General features: G+C 39.4%; 1 protein-coding gene across 1 annotated transcript in view; it reads right to left on the bottom strand.

Moving 5' to 3' along the window:
• Positions 1-24,146, bottom strand: part of LOC136864712 (peroxisomal acyl-coenzyme A oxidase 3) — a 297,560-nt gene that overhangs the window by 155,674 nt on the left and 117,740 nt on the right. The window contains exon 7 of the mRNA XM_067142046.2: positions 21,228-21,343. Within this exon, the coding sequence (XP_066998147.2) occupies positions 21,228-21,343 (116 nt within the window). The remainder of the gene's footprint in view (positions 1-21,227; positions 21,344-24,146) is intronic.

The following is a 24,146-nucleotide window of genomic DNA, read 5'->3' as shown; positions in this document are numbered from 1 at the left end:
AAAAATTAGTTGAATTCCTTGTGTGAGGATACTTATATCTCAAAAAATTTAAAATGTTGTCCGCCTCCATGGCTAAATGGTTAGCGTGCTGTCCTTTGGTCACAGGGGTCCCGGGTTCGATTCACGGCAGGTTCGGTAATTTTAACCATCATTGGTTAATTTCCCGGGCACAGGGGCTGGGTGAAAGTGTTGTCTTCATCATCATTTCATCCTCATCACGATGCACAGGTAACCTACGGGCGTCAAATCAAAGGACCTGCACCTGTGAGCCGAGCCCGTCCTAGGATCTCCCGGCACTAAAAGCCATACGCCATTTCATTTCAACTAAAAATGTTAAAGACGTGAACATTGGTATTTGGAATCTCTTTTTAAAATAAAGAAACACGCACTTCTGGGGAGGGGGAAACAACTTGACAGGTAGGAAGAGGGGTGAAAAAGGAGTTGATTTACTTTCATGAGTGTAATTATATCTCAAAAACTGAAGATGTTACGGACGTGAAAATTAGTATTTGGAATCTCCTTTAAAAAATAAAGAAACACGCATTTGTTGCTTTCGGAAAATCGACGTAAGGGGTGTGGGGTTGAAAATAAGTAGATAAAGAGTTGAAATACGATAATGAGGATACTTTATCTTAAAAATTGAAGCTGTTACAGACGTGAAAGTTGGTATTTTGAATTTCCTTTCAAAATAAAGAAACATGTACTTTTTTGTTCTCGGAAAGTCCACTTAAGGTGGGAGAGGGGTGGAAAGAAGCGAGGTAGAAGGAGCAGAATAATTCTTATGAGTATACATTTATCTCAAAAACTGAATGTGTTGCAGATGTACAAGCATGAAAACTGGTATTTGAATATCCCTTAAAAACAATGAAACCCTTATTTCTTTTTGCTTTTGGAAAATCCAATTGAGGGGCTGGAAAGAATTGGAAAAGTAAGTGAATTTTTAAAATGAGTACCGATATATCTACATTATATGTCGTCCGGCTCCATGGCTAAATGGTTAGCGTGCTGGCCTTTGGTCACCGAGGTCCAGGTTCGATTCCCGGTAGGGTCGGGAATTTTAACCATCATTGGTTAATTTCCCTGGCACGGGGGCTGGGTGTATGTGTTGTCTTCATCATCATTTCAGCCTCATTGCGATGCGCAGGTCGCCTACGGGTGCCAAATCAAAAGACCTGCACCTGGCAAGCCGAACCCGTCCTGGGATCTCCAGGCACTAAAAGCCATACGCCATTCCATTTTACATTATATGTCAAAAACTTAATATGGTCAAGAGACAAAAAACTTGGTATTTGGAAAGTCTTTTAAAAATACAGGAACCTGTACTTTTTTGATTTCCAAGAGGGCACTTAACAGTGGGTGAAAAGTAGTGAAAAATAGTTCAATTATTTTTTATGAGGATACTCATATCTTAAAGACTGAAAATGTTTCAGATGGGGAAAACTGATATTTGAAATCTCCTTTAAAAATAAGGAAACATGTATTTTTGTTTTCGGAATATACATTTAGATGGGGGTAGGGGAAGGACTGATCAAGGGGTTGAATTTCTTTTATGGGGATACTTATACATATCTCAAAAACTGAATATGTTACAGATGTGGGAATTGGTATTTGGAATCTCCTTTAAAAATATAGAAACATGCATTTATTTTTTGACTTGAGAGAAGACTCTTTCTCGCATGTACAGTTCTATGTCACATGGTCGTCTTAGCCCCAGAAGGTAATACCACAAACATGGTTTACAAAGAATTTCTGGGGTAACTGAAACACAATTTTTAGGTGAGTTTTTATACTTTAGGAATTTTCAGATAGTCTCTTAGTACAATGCCAAGGAACGATTACTCTGATCAAATTACAAAATCCACGCGAGTGAAGCCGCGAGTAATTGCTAGTATCATAACATGACCTCTCCTAGTTGTAAAAACTCCATTCAAGCTTACTTGTCTACTAATGTCATTCCATACCATCTCTCCACAGACTGCTTGGAACATACCACTAATGGCTGGTTCAACCATCAGCTGGTAAACTAGAAGGCAGCTAAGCGAGAGGTAAAGTATCTGAGGGTGTAAATCAGCTGGTACTTGGCTTGCGTACTACCACCTCTGCTTAAGCGCTAGGTAGCTACCCAGAGCTAGACACCGATATACGGGGTTGGCTAGACAGATTTTCAGAGACTTCTCGCATTCACCTGAGGAGCTATCTACCGTCAGATGTATGAGGCTCATTTCGATCTTCTTATTTTCCTCTTTTCCTGTGCTGTCATCTGCTGATTATCACCAAAAAGCCTAACGAGGGAAGTCTGTGGAGTTACTGACAATTTACATCAAGCTTTTGCGAGTTTAATCTATCAGGTTCAAAATCAATACCTAATAGCGCTTAAAATCTTGAGATTTTCATGTTTAAATTTTCTTCCACCAATTATAAGCTATCTTGTACGGCGACACAGGTTCACTTTTTTCTTTTTATACACTATCATAGTTCATGGTGTGGGTTACTGCAGTCACGTCCTAGTTCGTGAACCATGGGCAACGGCTGAGTGGCCTAGTAAGTGGTCTTGAGGGTCGGGATTCCAGTTGCTACAGAATGGGAGTGGGCATCTCTGACATATTCTGAGTCATGGCCCTCCTTGTGCTCAGGCGGCTAGGACTACAGTATACAAACCACCAGTGGTCCCTAACCCATTAGAGGAGAGATCCTCACTTGGACTATGCGTGAGCAGGGTAGCGTCCTGCTTCATGAATTTACTGAGCTCAGAACTTTTTAAGCAAGCCTCAGACCTATGGGAGTAACGAAAGCCCCTCCCATTTCACATGCAAGGGACTCCTTGGAAACAACTTGGCAAACGAAATGGAATTCGATGGGGAGCTATCAATATTAATGGGGTTTATGGAAGAAAGAAAGTAGAACTGGCTGAGTCAGCAAAGAGGATGCATATGGATGTGCAAGGAGTAAGTGATATTCGGGTAAGGGGAGATAACGAGGAAGAGATAGGAGATTATAAAGTGTACTTGATGGGTGTTAAAAAAGGGAAGGGCAGAGTATGGGGTAGGACTGTTCATCAGGAATACTACTGCACACAACATAGTTTCTGTTAGGCATGTAAATGAGCGAATGATGTGGGTAGATTTGGCAGTTGGAGGAATTAGGACGAGAATTGTCTCCGTGTATTCACCATGTGAGGGTGCATATTAGAATGAAGTTGACAAGTTTTATGAATCACTGAGTGACATCGTAGTCAGGGTGAACAGCAAGGATAGGATAGTGCTAATGGTATATTTCAATGTGAGAGTTGGAAGTAGAACTGAAGGATATGAAAGGGTGATTTTTAAATGTGGGGAAGATATGGAAGCTAATGAGAATGAAACGCGTTTGCTGGACTTTCTATGCTAGTATGTGTTTAGCAGTTACAAACACATTCTTCAAGCATAAGGCTATTCACCCCTACACATGGGAGGCTAGGAGTACCAGATCCAAAATAGACTACATCTTAACCGACTTTGAATTCAGGATATCTGTTAGGAATGTATTTGAGGAAGTGGAAAAGGAGGTAAATAAACTCCATTGTCATAAAGCAGCAGGAATAGATGAAATTAGACCTGAAATGGTGAAGTATAGTGGGAATGCAGGGATGAAATGGCTTCATAGAGTACTAAGATTAGCATGGAGTGCTGGTAAGGTACCTTCAGATTGGACAAAAGCAAGGGAACAGGAAGGATTGCAACAACTATAGAGATATCTCACTGATTAATATACCAGGCAAAATATTCACTGGCATCTTGGAAGGGAGGGTGCGATCAGTGGTAGAGAGGAAGCTGGATGGAAACCAGTGAGGTTTCAGACCACAGAGGGGCTATCAGGATTAGATTTTCAGTATGCACCAGGTAATTGAAAAATGCTACGAGAGGAATAGACAGTTGTGTTTATGTTTCGTAGATCTAGAGAAAAAGTCTGCCTCTGTGGTGTAGTGGTTAGTGTAATTAGCTGCCACCCCCGGAGGTCTGGGTTCGATTCCCGGCTCTGCCACGAAATTTGAAAAGTGGTATGAGGGCTGGAATGGGGTCCACTCAGCCTTGGGAGGTCAACTGAGTAGAGGTGGGTTCGATTCCCACCTCGGCTATCCTGGAAGTGGTTTTCCGTGGATTCCCACTTCTCCTCCAGGCAAGTGCCGGGATGGTACCTAACTTAAGGCTATGGCCGCTCCCTTCCCTCTTCCTTGTCTATCCCTTCCAATCTTCCCATCCCCCACCAAGGCCCCTGTTCAGCATAGCAGGTGAGGCCGCCTGGGCGAGGTACTGGTCATTCTCCCCAGTTGTATCCCCCGACCCGATGTCTGGAGCTCCAGGACACTGCCCTTGAGGCGGTAGAGGTGGGATCCCTCGCTAAGTCCGAGGAAAAAGCCAACCCTGGACTATAAACAGATTAAAAAAGAAAGAAAGATCTAGAGAAAGCATATAGCAGGGTACCGAGGGAAAAGATGGTCACCATACTGGAGGAATATGGGATTACGGGTAGATTATTAAAATCAATCAAAAGCATTTATGTTGAGAATTGGTCTGCAGTGAGAATTGATGGTAGAATGAGTTCTTGGTTCAGGGTACTTACAAGGGTTAGACAAGGCTGTAATCTTTCACCTTTGTTGTTCGTAGTTTACATGGATCATCTGCTGAAAGGTATAAAGTGTCAGGGAGGGATTCGGTTATGTGGAAATGTACTGAGCAGTCTGGCCAATACTGACGACTAGGTCTTAATGGTAGATTGTGCCGAAAGCCTGCAGTCTAATATCTCGGAACTTGAAAATAGGTTCAATGAGTATGGTAAGAAAATTAGCCTTTCAAAGACTAAATTGATGTCAGCAGGTAAGAAATTGAGCAGAAATGAATGTCAGATTGGTGATACAAAGCTGGAACAGGTAGATAATTTCAAGTATTTAGGATGCGTGTTCTCCCAGGATGGTATTATAGTAAATGAGATTGAATCAAGGTGCAGTAAATCTAATGCAGTGAGCTTGCAGTTGTGATCAACAGCATTCTGTAAGAAGGAAGTCAGCTCCCGAACGAGACTATCTTTACATCAGTCTGTTTTCAGACCAACTTTGCTTTACGGGAGCGAAAGCTGGGTGAACTAAGAATATCTTATTCATAAGTTAGAAATAACAGACATGAAGGTAGCGAGAATGATTGCTGGTACACACAGGTGGGAACAATGGCAGGAGCATACTCGGAAGGAGGAGATAAAGGCTAAGTTAGGAATAAACTCGAAGGATGAAGCTGTACACATAAACCGGCTTTGGTGGTGGGGTCACGTGAGGTGAATGGAGAGAGATAGGTTACCTAGGAGAATAATGGACTCTGTTATGGAGGGTAAGAGAAGTAGAGGGAGACCAAGACGACGATGGTTAGACGCAGTTTCTAACGATTTAAAGGTAAGTGGTATAGTACTAAATGAGGCCACAGCCCTAGTTGCAAATAGAGGATTGTGGTGACGTTCAGTAAATTCACAGAGGCTTGCAGACTCAGCACTGAAATGCATAACGGTCTATAATGATGATGTATGTATGTACTTTAAAATCAAATTTATTTTCGTTCCCTTCCATTGTTCTTAACTCTCTTTAATTATGCGATTCCATATACATATATACACATCTTTCTTGAGGACTTACTGCCTTTGAGCATTCTATCTGCAGTCTTCTGTGATTTAATTGCGTGCCTCCATGATCCTCTAATTGCAACTAGCTATGTGACCTCATTTAGCTCCACATGCTTCCCTTACTGATCATTTATTTAATTCTAATGTTCAACTTTATGAAGATAAGATTGGAATTCAAGATGACAAACTGGGGAAATATCCATTTATAGGAAGATGTTTTTGGAAATGGAACAATTTATCAAGAGAAATGTTCGATAGATTTCCAAGTTCTTTTAAACTATTTACGAGAACACTAGGTAAACAACTGATAGGGAATCTACCACCTGGGTGACAGTTCTAAATGCAGATCAACGACGACTGGAATTAATCATAACATCAATTTCTATAAATAGCACAAACATGAAGGATTTTCCTAACGGACATAATACTGTTACGAATAAAACTCCATCTGTTTCATTACTCTAATTTATTTCAGGATGACCTAATAAATGCACACATACACCTATATACACCCACATAACTCTAATCAGTTATGAATGGCCACACTTACTAATAATAAGTCTATTCACAAGTTCCTCTTCCTTATGGCGCAGCAGGCGGTCCAGCCTGTTGCTATACTTAATCCTTACTTTCACTTCTCCAAGTCCAGTTATCTCATACAGCAGCTGTGTGTAGACTGCTGGATCTGAACACAGGGCTACGGGCCACTTGACACACGATGACTGTTCGTTGGTTTGATTCCAGAGACAGTCCAGTAATTCACGCAGTAACATTGCAGTGAACAACTAAACAGTTCAACAGTATTCAACAGCAGGACGATATTCACAACAGCGAACATTAACACAGGATCATTTACCCTCACACTTACGATAGCAGGTTTCCTCATTGATTCACGGCGATCCTCAGTCCACAAACACACTTGTTTTTTTTTTAAATTTTTTTTTTTGCTATTTGCTTTACGTCGCACCGACACAGATAGGTCTTATGGCGACGATGGGATAGGAAAGGCCTAGGAAGTGGAAGGAAGCGGCCGTGGCCTTAATTAAGGTACAGCCCCGGCATTTGCATGGTGTGAAAATGGGAAACCGCTGAAAACCATCTTCAGGGCTGCCGACAGTGGGACTCGAACCCACCATCTCCCGATTACTGGATACTGGCCGCACTTAAGCGACTGCAGCTATCGAGCTTGGTCACAAACACACAAGCACACAGTACTCTCAGGTAGTACAAGTCTTCCATTTCATCATCTCCAGCCCACCTACTTACTGGATTCTCTGACACCACAACAACAGCTCCTGGTTCAAACCTCTGTGGGACACCAGCAACTGCCAACACCTCTGTCGCCCTCAGCCCAGCCACCGAACCCTAACACACTGAGTCTCACAATGACTTCGCCACGCAGTCCAACAATGACCTCAAGTCCAGCACCAACACTGACTCTACCACGGAGCTCAACACTGAGACTGACTGTCCGTGGCTAGCCTCCCTTTTTATAGCTCAGGTGATTTGAGCCGGAATTTTCCCGAAGTGACTGGAGGCAGAATATTCCTGCTGAATCTCCAAGAAACTCAGAGGTAAGCGGCCGACGAGAACAATGCATGGAAAGGACTACCCCACCCCACAAGCAGACTGGGAGATCTCGGGTCGTGTGAGTCACCAGCCCCTTCCTGGAAGTACCGAATGTTGCTACCATGGGCTGGCACATAACAATACTGTATTTAAATATTTCACTGATATATATTATCAACAAAAGAAGGTATAAAAATAGGCCTGCAGATGAATACCATAACTAATTATAAAAATAAAAACATTCGCCATTATGAAAACTCGAACCTACATACCTCGTAGTACGAAGCGAGCGCCGTAGCCATTATGCTACAAAAACACTTGGAGTGACCCATGTGCATATTATAACTTATATCTGGTGTTTGAAAACTGAGAAATAAAAATTGGAAAGTTAAAGACCATACGAGATGATTACCAAATAGGTTTCAATTTTATATCCTTGTCTAGTTTCTTCACAAAAGCTTGAAATATAATGTATCCCCGATGCTGTATATGCGAGAAGCTGATGTGGCCGTTGCAACTCAAGGGAGGCATTCATGTTTAAAATCCTGCAATACAATACCGATCACTGTTACGGTATCATGCTTTTATCAATATACTAAGCTAATTTAAGCTGTTTGTCACAAAAAATACAGCTAATAATGTTCAGCTTTCAAAACTTGCCCAGCAGGTAAAGTCTTATTTGACCTTTGCAGTGGCCGATTAATTGCGTGCCTGGTAACTATGATTTATACTGCTGATGGCACTATGCGGGAGGGGTCGAAAGGAAATATCCTTTTACGCGGAGGGCAAGTTACGCGCTACTTTACTCGTATGTGGTAGAACCAGCCCTTAGTTGAGCAGCTCAACTTTCTCACAAGTCTTCCCAGTCCAAAGTTCGCACAACATTTTCGCAACACTACTCTTTTGTCATTCTCGAATCAAGTAATCCTGGTGAGGGTCCTGTACATCGGAACCCTACTCTAATTAGGGCCTTATCAGTGACTTACACATACTCTACGTACACCCATACTACAACTTCTAAATTCCCTCATAACCATATGAAGAGACCTGTACCCTTTATTTACAACCTCATTAAAGTGATTACACCAACGAAACTCTTTCCTTATTTTAACACCTAGGTACTAACAGCGATTCCTATAAGGTACTTTTAACCCATCAACACAGCATTTAAAAGTTTGAGGACTTTCCCTCTTCGTGAAACATGCAACCAGACTTTTCACTCCATTTACGATAATACCCTTGTCTAGTGTCAAAAATTTCATTTTTAGGTTCCGTATTGAATCGAGATTTACATTCAAAATTGTTAGGTATGGGGATCCTCCTATTCAATACAAGAAATAGTGATAATTTCACAGTCATCACATATTCATTTTTTATTTATTCGGGACCAGTTTTGGCAATAGGGTATGCCATCATCAGCTTAGGAATTAAGACAAAGACTTTGGACATAGAGTACATTACATTTCTTCAAATTATTAACAATACTTTTTTAAATGTACGTGCTTAAACTAAATTATTTTACATATGTACAAGGGTTTCTATCATTAAAATTGAATATGGAAAGGTGTACACCAAATGTTTGTACAGTTAAAATTACCAAGTGGAATGAGTTTTCTTCACATTGTAAGAACAATATGGGTCGTAGCTACTATGCAGTCATTATGATATATATGAAATTGAGTTTCTTACTTCAGTAATAACATTAGCAGTCATCATAGATAGGCTGGTGGACTAGTTGCATCAACCAGTTGTTTACTTAAATTTCCTAGTAGATGTTCAATAATTATTCAACTTAGATATACCGGTAACAACGTGTGAAGTTTAAATAAATGTCTCATAGGCTAAAATATAGTAAGGCTTCTGTGTAACAGGCTATATCCACAAGGGTTCAGTAAACAGAAAGAATAAGTCCACTGTGTAGCTTGGTCTGCGAGTCCACATGTGTTAACTACTTTCCAGTTCTTGTGGTATATGTAAAGTTTGGTTTATCTATTTGAACATCTTGATGTCAATTTTTAAACATTTGTAATCAATATAGATATGCTGATGAACTAATTGATACAGCCTGTTATTCAAGTGAAAGAAGTTCCTCAAACATGTGTACTAATTAAAATTTCTGAGGCATTCAATTTGGACTCGACATTGTATGGATTTTGTATAAAAATCTCGTATATAACTAAAATCTGATGATATGACACAGTATCACATGTTGTTATATCCCTAAAATTTCATTAAGTAAAATGGGTAATTTCATTGTATGGCTTGGTTTTTTCGTGACCGTAAACTGAGACTTAAAAATTGTAAGTTAATATAAAAGAGCAGATGAGATTTTGAGAGCATAGTATTATCGAGTGGATCTTGCAAAAACTCTGGAAGTATCTCCTGTTATTCAAGTGAAAGAAGTTCCTCAAACATGTGTACTAATTAAAATTTTTGAGGCATTCAATTTGGACTTGACATTGTGTGGATTTTGTATAAAAATCCTATTTTACTCTTCAACGTTCAACTTGGCGCTCGAGGTTCCGTCTTTAGTTTGAGATACGTCCAGAGTTTTTACAAGATTCACTCGATAATACTACTCTTTCAAAACCTCATCTGCTCTTTTATACTAACTTGCAATTTTTAAGTCACAATTTATGGTCACAAAAAGACCTAGCCATACAATGAACTTACCCATTCTACTTAATGAACTTTTTTTTTTTTTTTTTGCTAGGGGCTTTACGTCGCACCGACACAGATAGGTCTTATGGCGACGATGGGATGGGAAAGGCCTAGGAGTTGGAAGGAAGCGGCCATGGCCTTAATTCAGGTACAGCCCCAGCATTTGCCTGGTGTGAAAATGGGAAACCACGGAAAACCATCTTCAGGGCTGCCGATAGTGGGATTCGAACCTACTATCTCCCGGATGCAAGCTCACAGCCGCGCGCCTCTACGCGCACGGCCAACTCGCCCGGTTTCTTTTTGTTTACTGAACCCTTGTGGATGTAGCCTGTTACACAGAAGCCTTACTATATTTTAGCCATATAAGACATTTATTTAAACTTCACACATTGTTACCGGTATATCTAAGTTGAGTAATTATTGAACATCTACAAGGAAATTCAAGTAAACAACTGGTTGTTGTAACTAGTCCATCAGCCTATCTATAATGACTGCTAATGTTATAACTGACGTAAGAAACTCAATTTCATATATATCATTATGACTACATAGTAGCTACGACCCATTTTGTTCTTACAATGTGATGAAAGCTCATTCCACGTCTGTAATTTTAACCATACAACATTTTGGTGTACACCTTTCCATATTCAATTTTAATGATAAAAATCCTTGTACATATGTAAAATAATTCAGTTTAAGCACATACATTTAAAAAGGTATTGTTAATAATTTGAAGAAATGTAATGTACTCTATGTCCAATGTCTTTGTCTTAATTCCTAGGCACCGGGCGAGTTGGCCGTGCGTGTAGAGGCGCGCGGCTGTGAGCTTGCATCCGGGAGATAGTAGGTTCGAATCCCACTATCGGCAGCCCTGAAAATGGTTTTCCGTGGTTTCCCATTTTCACACCAAGCAAATGCTGGGGCTGTACCTTAATTAAGGCCACGGCCGCTTCCTTCCAACTCCTAGGCCTTTCCTATCCCATCGTCGCCATAAGACCTATCTGTGTCGGTGCGACGTAAAGCCCCTAGCAAAAAAAAAAAATTCCTAGGCTGATGATGGCATACACTATTGCCGAAACCAGTCCCAAATAAATAAAAACTGAATATGTGATGACTTTGTGTAATCATCACTATATCTTGTATTGAATAGGTGGATCCCCATACCTAACAATTTTGAATGTAAATACCCTTGTCTGCTGTCCATCTCACAACATTATCAATGTCTTCTTGCAGCCACTCACAATCCTGTGACTTATTTATTACTCTATAAAGTATAATTTGCAAAAAGCCTGATCTGTGATTCAAATTCTTTACTTGTATCATTTATATATAAGAAAACACAAAGGTCCAATAATACTGCTTTGAGAAAACCCCTCTTAATCATTAAAGGATCAGATAATTCTGTATTTCTCAGAGTTCTGTTTTCCAGAAATACAGCCACCCATACTGTCACTTTTGCTTAGTCCAATAGCACTCATTTTTGTCAGTAGTCTCCCATGATCTACCCTATTAAAAGTCTTAGATAGGTTAATAGCAATGTAGTTCATCTGACCACCTGAGTCTAAAATATCTTGCTGGAACCCTACCAGTTAAGTCTCATTGGAATAACCTTTTCTAAACCTGAACTGCCTTCTATCAAACCAGTTAATAATTTCAAAAATATGTCTAATGTTGTCTTCGTTTGAATGGATTTCATTTCCAACTACATGTGGACTATACGTTGAATATTAACGATTTTATCCAAGATTCCGGTGTTGTAAAAATTCTTATGACTCAGGCGACTATAACAGCTAAAGAAACCCCAACTCACGCAGTGATAAATTCTAGTCAATACTATTGAGAAGCCCCAATTCAAGCTGTGATCAATCCAATCTGCAATTGTAGGTCTGGTCATTGTAAAAAATGTAATTCATTGTTCATAAATTCTGGCAAGGTTAATGCACTTATTGTACATACTGTACATATTGTAAACTGTGTAAATAGCATAAGAAAATTGTATTTAGTATTAAGTTAGTTTACTATAAGTTCCAATGTTTATAGTTTTAATTCTTGACCTTAGGATTTTTTTTTTTTTTTTTTTTTTTTTTTGCTAGGGGCTTTACGTCGCACCGACACAGATAGGTCTTATGGCGACGATGACCTTAGGATTAATATAGGCTGAAGATGCCCATAACTAGAGCGAAACATGTCCCTAACTGGTGTGTTTCATTCATGTAGAATTTAACCACTAAAAATATATATTTGTATTGAAAAGGTGGACACAATCATTTTAATCTTGAAAGAGTTTACTTATGTCTAATATAGTCAGAAAGAATGTTTTCCCAGAACTTACATACAACACATATCAAGCTGACTGGCCTGTAATTATCTACTTTATGTTTATCACCTTTTCCTTTGTATGATGGAGCTACTATACATCGAACACTATAGATGTGGTCCCTCTCAAAAGCTGTATTCACCAACAAAACACATGTTAGCACGTATTTACTATATAGGAAGATTGCAGAAGGTAAAGTGATCTCACTTGGACCAAATAGTTTTCAATTAAGAGTGAATGCCTTAACCACTCTACTACAAGTATGATTTACGAAAATCTACCTTACAGGACTGCTTATAACTGGTGTGTGAAAATGTTAACTTTAAAATCTCAAGATTATTAGTATTATTAGCACTTGATCAGCTAGTCTATAATACTCCTTTTGTTCATACGCCACATAACAGCTTCACATTTATCAGACTTTTGCAAGAAGGGTCACGTTTCACAAGGAAGAAGGAATGATCAACATTACCCTACTATATTTCCCCATGTCAAGATCAACTTATATGATTTAATATTGCCAACTTCAGTGACTCTTGAGATACAGGAACCTTTGGAAACCAACTTGACTATTTCATCCCTATAGGGGCTGAATTTAAAAAAAAAAATGACCAAACACAAATATTTTCAATAAGGAATTCATATGCTGAATGTCTCGTCTTCGAATTTAGTGACTTGCAAGATATGGATACCTTTAAGAAAATAAATTCTTCACCCACCCTCTTCTTTTCACTCCTATTAAAGTTGAAATCTGAGAAACACTTGAACAAGTATTTCATTGTTGCAACTAGAAAAACCGCTGTGTGATAATATTTCAGATTAGAACTCTGACCAGAAAGGTTCTGTCATCTAAGGTTCAGTACTGCATGGACAGTATCAATGAATTTTCATTCTAAGTGAAACATTTGCTGCGTGACAGTATTTCTTCCCTAAATATTGTCACATAACTGTATTTTTGGAAACAACAATGATTTATTTATTTTCAATCAAGAGTTCATATGCCAAATTTTACCTCCCCAACTTAAAATAACTTAACGTTCCACTGCTATTACGGTTGAATTTTGAAAAATACTCAAACATGTGTTTGTGAATTTTCCATTTTGAGTTTATATGCCACATTTCACCTTTCCAATTAAAAAACTTGTGAGAGATCGATACTTCTAGTGAAAAACAGTCCCCCTTTTGCCCCTTTAAAGGCTGAATTTTGAAAGACACTCAAATGTATGTTTATTTTTAATGGTAAATTTATATCCCAAATTTTACCCCTCCAACTTAAATGGCTCACGAGATATGGGTATTCTTTAAAAGGTAGACTAACCCTGTTTTCACCCCATTAGGATCCAAATACCCAAAAATTGCTTACTGTCTTAGGCCTGTGACATGAGTGAGTGAGTCAGCGAATGCTTTTATATATTTACCATAAGACCTTCTGTGTTGGGGCAATGTAAAGTAAATTGTAAAAAATATATATAGGTAATCTTAGGGCTAGAACTGAAGAACATGTTCTCAAACTTGAAATAAAGAACTGTTTAAATATTTGCTATCAGAGACCAGAAAAACACTGGAGTTAAGAAGTACAGCTAAGGTGGTCTACATTATATTTGATGCAGCAGCATAAATCAGTGTGAGAGGGGCTGAAACTACAGTAAATTATTTTCTAAACAGCCCTGGAAAAAGAAATTTTCACAAATCTGCCATATTAACCAGGACCTTACTTTTAAACACGCATTCTTCCAATACATGTTACAAAAGCGAGAAGCAGCATTCAAGGAATTTGCAGCGAATTTCATAATTTAAACTCCTTCTAAAACATAACCTATTTATTGGCAAAGTGTAAGTAAATCTCCATTTATTAGCTAGCCACGAAATCTGTTTGTCAATGGGCTCCTTTTCTGCCATAAGCTTTTACTGCTACCTGGGCATTTTCAGCCAATCATCTTTTGCATAACGAAGTGTACAATCCGTTCTCATCTTTCAGTTCAATCCAAATTCTTTTGCTACTTTCAATACATAAAATAGTTTGTACAGTCGAACCTTGATATCTTGAACCTCCATTACTCAAATTTTCAGTATCTTAAGTAACTTAAATTTCCCGGCCGTCTGTCCTATTCTTCACGTGTATTTCTTTCTGTATTACCCGAAATTCGGTTACACGAATTTCTTGATTTTTCAAAGCAAACATTTCCTCCCTTGAAGCAAAAAATACTCTAATTTGAATTTTGTGCAACATTATCTGTGCAATACAGCATCTGTGGTTTGTGAGGAACAGTTAACAAGTAAGGAAAGGGTTATAGTGATGCTGTGAGCTAATATGACTAGAACAAAAAAAACTAAAATTCTAGTGATCGGAAAATCGGCAAAATCTCGCTGTTTCTCAGATGTGAATTATTACCCGTCACATACGAAAGCAACCTCCAAAGTCAGGGATGACAAGATCCATTTACAAATCTCGGCTGCGTTGTTTTGATTAGAAGTTTCAACGTGAAGGGAAGAAAGATTAACAGATTTTTTTCCAAAGATGTTAACGGAGGTATGTTTCTTGTTTCACTACTGTATGTACTGTATGCTGTCTTCTAAAAAGTTACTATAATAAGGGTTATAATTGAAGTGATGCCGTAAAATAGAGGTTGTTTGTGTATTTTTAAATACTGTTAATATTATATCCGGTGTAAGTACTACCAAAGGGTAGAGAAGGGTCCATGTATTCAATACCATTAATATAAGCTCGTAGAAACATACGATTAAATTATGTGCTATACGTACTCAGAAACGGTATTCTCTATATCTAGAAATTTCTATAACTAGAAATAAAATGTACCTCCTGAGGTGATTCGAGATATCAAGGTTCCACTGTATTTAAAAAGGAATGTCTTACTATAATACAAATCGCTGCTTTACATATATAGAGAAATATCCATCTTTTTTGTAGGCCAAATGTTTTCTCCAGCCTATTTTTCCTCTGGTCTGTCTTTCTTTAAAAATAGATTTTCTCAGTTGTTAATCAATATATAGTATTTTCAATTTGAGCTGGGCAGATGAAGTACATGGATATATTATATGTATTTGAAAAATTCACATTATGAACAAAGCATGCGAGTACACCGAATATAGTCATAGGCTGACACGTCTCATTTGTGTTTAATGCTGACTAACTGCACGGAAGTACCACTAGGGTGCATATATGTCCCTCCCTTATTCACATATGCAAGACAACGAATAAGGCCTTAAAAGTAGTGTGAGCCACATAGCTAGGTTGAATATACAATTTCCTTTTCTTCAAATGAGTATCTCCAGTACTCCCCTCTTCATATTCACACAACACACCCAACCACTATAGAATCACGCAATAGTGATTATATCCCTCCACATAGGGTTGGTGTCGGGAAAGGCATTTGGCCGTAAAATGGGGTCAAATCCACCATGTGTGACACCCATAACCCCACAGACGTGGGAAAAGTGGTGGTGGTGGTGGTGGTGGTGGTGGTGGTGGTGGTGGTGGTGGTGGCGGCGGCGGCGGCGGAAGAAGAAGAAGAAGAAGAAGAAGAAAGAAAGAAAGAAAGAAAGAAAGAAGAATGTATTTGTAGTGGGTCCGAAATGATGCAAGTGGATTTTGAAGTGCAATTTAAAATAAAAGAGAATAGCATTTACCATGTCTTAAAATGTCACAGATCAAATTAATGACTATTTGTCTGTTTTAACAAAATGTTATGAGAAGACTCATTCAGAAAATACCAGAGTCCATATCTATGAGATGAAAATATCTCAAGGTTGATATGTTGCTGTTAAATGTAAATTACCTTACTACAGTAAAATGCCATAACAACAAACACCAGTTTTGCAAGTGATAAAAATGAAAAAATGACAAAATGAAGAGGTGCCAAGTCCCAGCTATATCGCTCTGACTCTATAGTTACCATATACATTCTAATCTCTCCACTGCAGTTCATAGCATAAGCAACTCCATTCTATTTCACTAGACCAGCAACAAAAAACAGTAACTTCGTCCTGAGGTCCTTCATACTTTCATTCACGAAATAATATCAATTTAAGTCTCACTGGCATCTCACACCGATGTTTTCACACATCATTCCAAGCTACAAGAAGTCAACTAAGAAAAAGCGAAGGATTCAACCCGCAACATATTCCCAGTAATACAATTACCTACAAATAACTGCCATCATTGTTGGCATTCAAATGCACCGTTTACTCAATGACACCCATTGAGTCTCTGTCCACGCTGACAAGTTCACCGTACCGAACCCGGTGCTTCAACCAGACAACTTTCTGTTTGATGCCTATAGAACCTCATTTGGCTATGGAATATTTTCCCTGCCCCCTGTGATTATAAACTAAGATTAAACCACTCTGCATATTTCTGATATGTCAATGCTACAATCATCTTCCAACGATTAAAACAACGGGACGCACTTGGTACTAGACTTTTTTTTATATATCCTTGCTCACCACGCTGCTCTCTTGTAAATATGTATATTTACTGTATAGTTACCAACCACTGACAGTAATTTTTGTTACAAACATTGACGCCGAGCTCTATACCCTTTCCCCCTGACTGTTATACTGTAAATAATTTCATAAACTTTATCATTTCCTATGAGTGCGTCAATTATTCTTCACCACTGCTGAACTCTGCTATAATTACCCAGTAATTTTAAGCATTGGTGCCGACTTCTTATTCTTTAAACTTATATTGTTTAACCATCATCACTGTACAAGAGTTTCTCGTACTTAATTTTCCCATTGTAATGTGTATTAATTTGTGCATGTTAAATACTAATCAGGTACCTGATTTTTGCCTTGAGGAGGTAATTCGACTGATGATGCCCTCAATGAAGGGCGAAACATGTCTCAAGCGGAATTAATAATAAATTCCTAAATGTAAAATTTATATGTATTGAATAGGTGACAAAATAAACCATTTAGCATCCTACAAACACCAGTTTAACGAAATGTTCAGAATAGCAAAATTATTTTTAGGCCCCCTCCCTTTTCCCTATTTACGGTAATGCGTGTTAAAATATTTCATTGTAATGAATTTCGAACTTTCGGTATAACAAATTAAAATGTAGTCCTTTTGCTTATATTTAACATCTTTTTCCTTCAAAATATAATTGAAATTAATCCTGTTTTAATCTCCGTCTATTTTGCACAACATGTCTCTATACAGCTAACACCAGACGGCACACACTAAACAACACAGGCGAAACTACCCTGAGGATTGGTAAGCAAACACATTACATTTCTGACAAGCGGTTAGTCTACCCAACAGCAGGTGAAGATTATCTTATTCAGTTTTGGATACCAGTACTGAACGTCATTATGTAGGATTAATTTCTTATATATAAAACACAAATTAAAGCCAATTTTCTATTCATAAAAATATCTTCAAATATTGGGGTGCGCAGATTGAATTACAGTATTCCCATTTACACGATACCATCCAGGCAGTCATTTTCCATACATGTACGTGATTGGTCGAGCTGGATATCGATTTCAATGTAACCAACACGTAAGAAGTAATGCTATTGGCTGGGTAGGAACGCCACATTTACAATCAACCAATGAACATTATGATTTCACGTCTGTATACTGAGTACTGCATTCCGTTCATTCATGTCTCATGACGCGTTCATTGTTTATCTTTAGTTCGTGAAGCAACGTGTGTATTAGTGTGCCAGTTAACTCTTTCGCCAATATGGACCAAAAGAAGCAAAAGCCGTTTTCTTTAAAAGAAAAATGTAGAATACTTCGGGAAGTGGAGAAAGGAGGAAAGAAAGGAGAAATGACATCAGCCCTTCAAAGTCGAGAAATTCCTTACTAATGAAGATAAAATTTAAATCTGTCAGAAAGCGGACTGGGCGTCCGCATCTTGAAGCATGCAGAGGTCGCAAATGTTGAACTCGCACCTTCGGGTTTTGACTCAATCACTTAAGTTGGTCAAAGTTTTGTTCGATTCAAAAGGGCGCTAAAGTCACTCCTGCCAGTCGCACATGGTCAAGTGTAACCTCCAATTCATTGCCAAAGGATGTGACCAGAGAATAATATTTAATAGCCCCCTGCTCTGAAATAAAAGGTTTCTACTAACATTTGTTTTAGAGTGTGATCTACAAAAATACTTTGATATTTTTATTGGTCCCCTTGCACATGTTTTCATATTTGTAGTTTGGTGTTTTTCACAACTTTCAGTGCACTTGTTATTTTATGAGTCCCAGCAGAAAAGGTTTTCATATTTGTTCTCGTGTTTTTCACACCTTTTAATAATACTTTCCTCTCATCTTTAGATATGGTAGATACAGTTTACACTGCACCCACAGATACACGATGAAAAGTGCCCTTATATCGGAAAAGGTCGTATTTAGTGTTTCTATATCCCTGTTGGATAGTTTTTATTCGTATATTCTTGCTCAACACGTTCTTTTTTGTTGTCTCCTGTAGAAACGTCTTAACAAGGTTTTACTGCATGAGAAATTAACTGACAAGAGGGTCCACCTTTTCAATACAATATATTAAGTTCTTATAATTGCACTTCAATACGGAACAAAAATGAAATTTATAGCTTATCATTAAGGTTATACTGTATATCATAAATGTCATAAAAGAATACTAAAACTACACTATTCATAGTTCATAAAATAAACATACACTATGTGATCAAAAGTATCCGGACACCTGGGTGAACATGATGTACAAGTTGGTAGCATCCTCCATCGGTAATGCTGGAATTCAATCTGGTGTTGGCCCACCCTTAGCATTGATGACAGATTCCACTCTTGCAGGCATATGTTCAATCAGGTGCTGGAAGGTTGCTTGGGGAATGGCAGCCCATTCTTCACGGAGTGCTGCACTGAGCAGATGTAGCGATGTCGGTCGGCGAGGCCTGGCACAAAGTCGACGTTCCAAAACATCCCAAAGGAGCTCTATAGGATTCAGGTCAGGACTCTGTGCAGGCCAGTCCATTACAGGGATGTTCTTGTCGTGTAACCACTCCGCCACAGGCTGTGCATTATGAACAGGTGCTCGATCGTGTTGAAAGATGCAATCGCCATCCCCAAAGTGTTCTTCAACAGTGGGAAGCAAGAAGGTGCTTAAAACATCAATGTAGGCCTGTGCTGTGATAGTGCCACGCAAAACAAGGGGTGCATGCCCCATCCATGAAAAGCACAACCACACCATAACACCACCGCCTCCGAATTTTACTGTTGGCACTACACACGATGGCAGATGACGTTCACCGGGCATTCGCCATACCCACACCCTGCCATCGCGTCGCCACATTGTGTACCGTGATTCGTCACTCCACACAACATTTTTTCACTCTTCAATCGTCCAATGTTTACGCTCCTTACACCAAGAGAGGCGTCGTTTTACATTGACCTGCGTGATGTGTGACTTGCTCGACCATGAAATCCAAGTTTTCTCATCTCCTGCCGAACTGTAATAGTACTCAGAGTGGATCCTGATGCAGTTTGGAATTCCTGTGTGATGGTCTGGATAGATACCTGCCTATTACACTTGACGACCCTCTTCAAATGTTGGTGGTCTCTGTCAGTCAACATACGAGGTCGGCCTGTACGCTTTCGTGCTGTACGTGCTCCTTCACGTTTCCACTTCACTATCACATCAGAAACAGTGGACCTAGGGATGTATAGGAGTGTGAAAATCTTGTGTACAGACTTCTGACACAAGTGACATAACACCACCACCTCCGAATTTTACTGTTGGCACTACACACGAAGGCAGATGACGTTCACCGGGCATTCGCCATACCCACACCCTGCCATCGCATCGCCACATTGTGTACCGTGATTCGTCACTCCACACAACGTTTTTCCACTCTTCAATTGTTTGAAGTTCGTTAGTTCCGCGGGGCACCCCATTCTGCTCTCTCACGATGTCTAATGATTACTGAGGTAGCTGATATGGAATACCTGGCAGTAGGTGGCAGCACAATGCACCTAAGATGGCAAACGTATGTTTTTGTGGATGTCCGGATACTTTTGATCACATAGCATATCTGTAAGTTCAATAGAAAAATTTCAGAAATAGTCCAACCTATATGATGGCAAAATTTATACAGCTTTTTTTTTTTTAAAGAAGCATTTTAAGTTTACTTCAACAGCAGTACTCAACAACATAATTGAATTTTGCAACAGAACCAAGGATTTTGAATTAGAGGAAAGTAACACAAAGTAACATATAAGTAACATAAAAGACATGTATTCCAACATACCGATTTCTATAACAATAGATATTATAAGTGATAGGAACCCGTGTGATGATGAGGAGGAAGAGGAAGATGTACCTCAAAGTGTTCGAAAGAGTCTGTCATATGAACCATTCAGCCTGGCAGTCCAAGTTCTGTTCAATATAAAACTATAGATATTTTGACTATTATTACCATGTAAAGATATTGTATCATTCATTATAAGTCTTGTAAGCTTACACTATTATACAGCAAGACTGTCTACCATAGAACGCAGAGGAAGAGCAAATGAAACTAGTCACAAACACAGCCATAAACAGCACAAAATTCCTAAACTCCTCAGCTTTGAGCATTTTTTTCTTCATGCCCAGGTTCAGAGAACTTGGGTGCCTTAGGTGACAGTGATTGCTTTAAAGGGAAAAGAGAATCATTCACTAGTAAGACACTGATGGGTAGAGTACTTTTTAGGTTAGAAACTGTACCACCTTTCTGAACTAAACTTGGAACAGAAAGCAAGGTTTTATATTGTTCTACTCACAGCTTCTTTTAATTGACCACCATTCATCTTTACGGCAAGTACTTGCACCATGCTTTTAAATGAAAGTATATTTCCAGCACAAATTTTATGTAAATTACTCTACAGTATGATAAACATTACTTCGACTTTCCTGTTACAAGTAGGCTACCATGCAGTTATTGTATTTGCCCACAACCACTGACTACATGTGTGCATAGCATTGATATAAGACTATTAAACTGCTTTCATAATAATTCATCAACAAAAGGTACATCAAAATTATCTGGAAGGTGACAAACCTAACAGCTGCTGAGGATTTGTGAAGAATGTCTCATATTCTCCTTCTGGAGTGACATTGCTTATTCTGTTCAACAAGTTCTCTCTTGGTATCCTATAGTTCTGGAAGAGGATGAACCTAACAAAAAAAAAAAAAAAAAAGAAACATGCATTAACATGAGTAAAAGGTAGCTGCAACAAACAAGGTTAACAAGAGCCCACACAGAGAAATTTTATTTTCCAGGCAGACATAAGGATGCACAGTAGTAGGGCACTGATATGCATTTCTATTAAACATAGTCACTATACTTGTCCAAACTTTTGTACCAATTGTACACCAAGGCATCAATGCTAGCATAGAAGAAATTATCACCCAGGTGCATCTTACACGGTCCAAAGAGATGGAAATCATTGGGTGCGAGGTTGGTGCTGTACCTCCCACCGGAAGTGCCGTAACAATTCACGCACGATGTTGCCTGCATGTGGTCTGGCGTTGTCGTGCAGCAACATGATGCCTGTTGAAAGAAGTCCAGGTCCTCTTTAATGACTTGCTATTTGCAAACGCACCAGTGTGTCATAGTAACTGGCAACATTCACTGTTGCTCCTCCAATGAGAAAATCAACCAGAAGCACGCCCTATGGGCCCAAAATAACGTTGCCATAACTGGAGCTGTTCGGACTTTCTTGCGAAGTGGGGATGGGGGGGTGTTTCTCTGACATGGATTCTCATTCATCTCTGGTGCCACTCAATGTACCCATGTTTCATCTCCTGCAATGATACAGTGCAGAAACGGCTCTTTCCTCATTAAACCACATCATGTTCATGAAAGAGAACCCCATCTGAGTGGTTTCCTGATCTTCGTGAGGTGTCTTGGCATCCAATGTGAACACGTCTATGTAGTCCAGCTGCTTGCCAAGATGTCGAGCTCATTAGCAATATCGCTAAGTCAAATGCAGCAATCATCCTAGATCAGTCCTTCAATACGGCACACACTGTCATCTCTGAAGGACGTGCTTGGTAGGCCATATGGTTCATTATCTTGCAAATCTATCCTATTTTATCGAACTCAGTGCCACCAATGCCAAACCTAGTTCAGAGACATGACACTTGCACCATACACCTCAACAAGTTACCCATAAATTTCCACTGATGGGGTGCCCTTCAGACGCAAAAACTGATTGCACTATGCACTTCCAAGTTTGATCACGTTCACATGCAAGCAACCATCTTTCACCCAATATTGAAGGGTTTGACGCAGCACATGCACCATCTAAAGCTGCGTTTACACTAAGCGCAATTTCCTCGCGAAATAATTTCGCGACAGAATTGAGCCTAGTGTAGACGCTCCCTCACCCCTGAGTAATTGCGGAGGGAGGGCCCTTGCTGCGAGCCGGAGCTCAGTCGTTTTTGTCCATGCATCAAACAGTTTCGCTCATCGAATTTTGCTCAATGTAAACGTGGTCCCCATAGTTGCGCCAGGGATGAATCAAGAACAGTGCTTGCAGCTCATCGAGCTCTACAAAAATAGAGATTTTATGTGGAATCCGAAAAACAAAAACTATTTCAATCGTAATGAAAGAGAAGATGCATGGAAGGAAATTAGTTCTCAACTAAACTTTCCTATTTCTGCAGTGAAAGGAAAGATGAAAGTGCTACTGGGATCATATTGAAGCAAAAGATCGAAAGAAAATAACAGCAGAGTCACTGGATCAGGTAAGCAATTACTATTGGTTTATACTGCAAAATTGTGTCATTTTATTACTTGTTTGAACCTACCAGTATCTATTTTGAAGCAATCTTGGGTCATTGTGAAGGACTTACACTGACCGGCACGAAAAATGCAACACTTCAATTTCTTACAAAAAGTGAAATTTATTTCAACTTTACGACACTTTTATGACACTAATCTACTATATGATGATGAAATATTGTAGCGGCTGGAGGGACCAAGTTTCCATGTTGGCTGGAAAACCAGAACTGAAGCTTTCAGGCTTGTCGAAAGCAGCTCACCCCACTCGCGCTATTTTTCGCTCTGAATTGCGCTCCGTTTTTGGTAGTGCGAAATTTCACTTGAAGCGAGTAAGTTTCACCCAAGCGACTTTCGCGAGGAAGTTTCACTAGTGTAAACGCAGCTTAACACCTGTATGATAAAGCTGTGGTCTTCTGCTCCAGCCCTGACAAAATATTCAAACACAAGGGGGAATACGTCACCCGCGAGAGCTCTTATACTCATTTTTTCAAGTGCCTTTGTATACTGATAAGCAATTGATTAGAGATACCTGACTAGCTGCGTGTAGTGCCCTCTCACCCAGATGATGGATTTGCGGTGTGACAGGGACTCAATACAATACTGGAAGCAGGGAAGTCAATGTTCTATTACCACTACACAGCTTTCCAGAAACACACAGAAATTGTTTGGAACAAGGTCAACGGTGCACACACCTCTCGACAGCATCTTAGATGTGCTCAATTTGACTAAGGTCGGGTGACCTTAGAAAGCAGGCAAGCACACTCGTGTCCACAGAGTGCTCATTGAACCAATCAACCACAATTTGGGAGTGATTGCAAGGTGCACTGTCTTACTCTATGTACAGGTCTCCTGAAATGTCCTGAGGTGAACAAATGTATTGACATGATCTGACAGTAGGTTCCTGTATAGTTCGTCAGTGAGGGGCACTGTCAGACGTACCAGGGGTCCCATTTCAACCCATGTGAACAGTCTGCACATGATAAGACCTCCGGGCTGAACTGTACCCTGCTGACAAGAGAATCCATTGCCTCGAGTGTTTGGTGACGCAGTCATACCCTGCCATCGGCATGTACTACTGGCTGGTACCATGACTTATTTGTCCAGGAGATCTTTCTCCTTGTGACATGCGGTGAGCAGTGGTACCCAAGTGGTATGGGTGCTCACACTTTGTTGTTATCTAGCATTGAATTT

Source organism: Anabrus simplex, chromosome 2 (genome assembly GCF_040414725.1).
Source record: "Anabrus simplex isolate iqAnaSimp1 chromosome 2, ASM4041472v1, whole genome shotgun sequence".
NCBI classification, from domain to species: Eukaryota; Metazoa; Arthropoda; class Insecta; order Orthoptera; family Tettigoniidae; genus Anabrus; species Anabrus simplex.
This window is presented reverse-complemented; position numbering and strand designations above follow the sequence as displayed.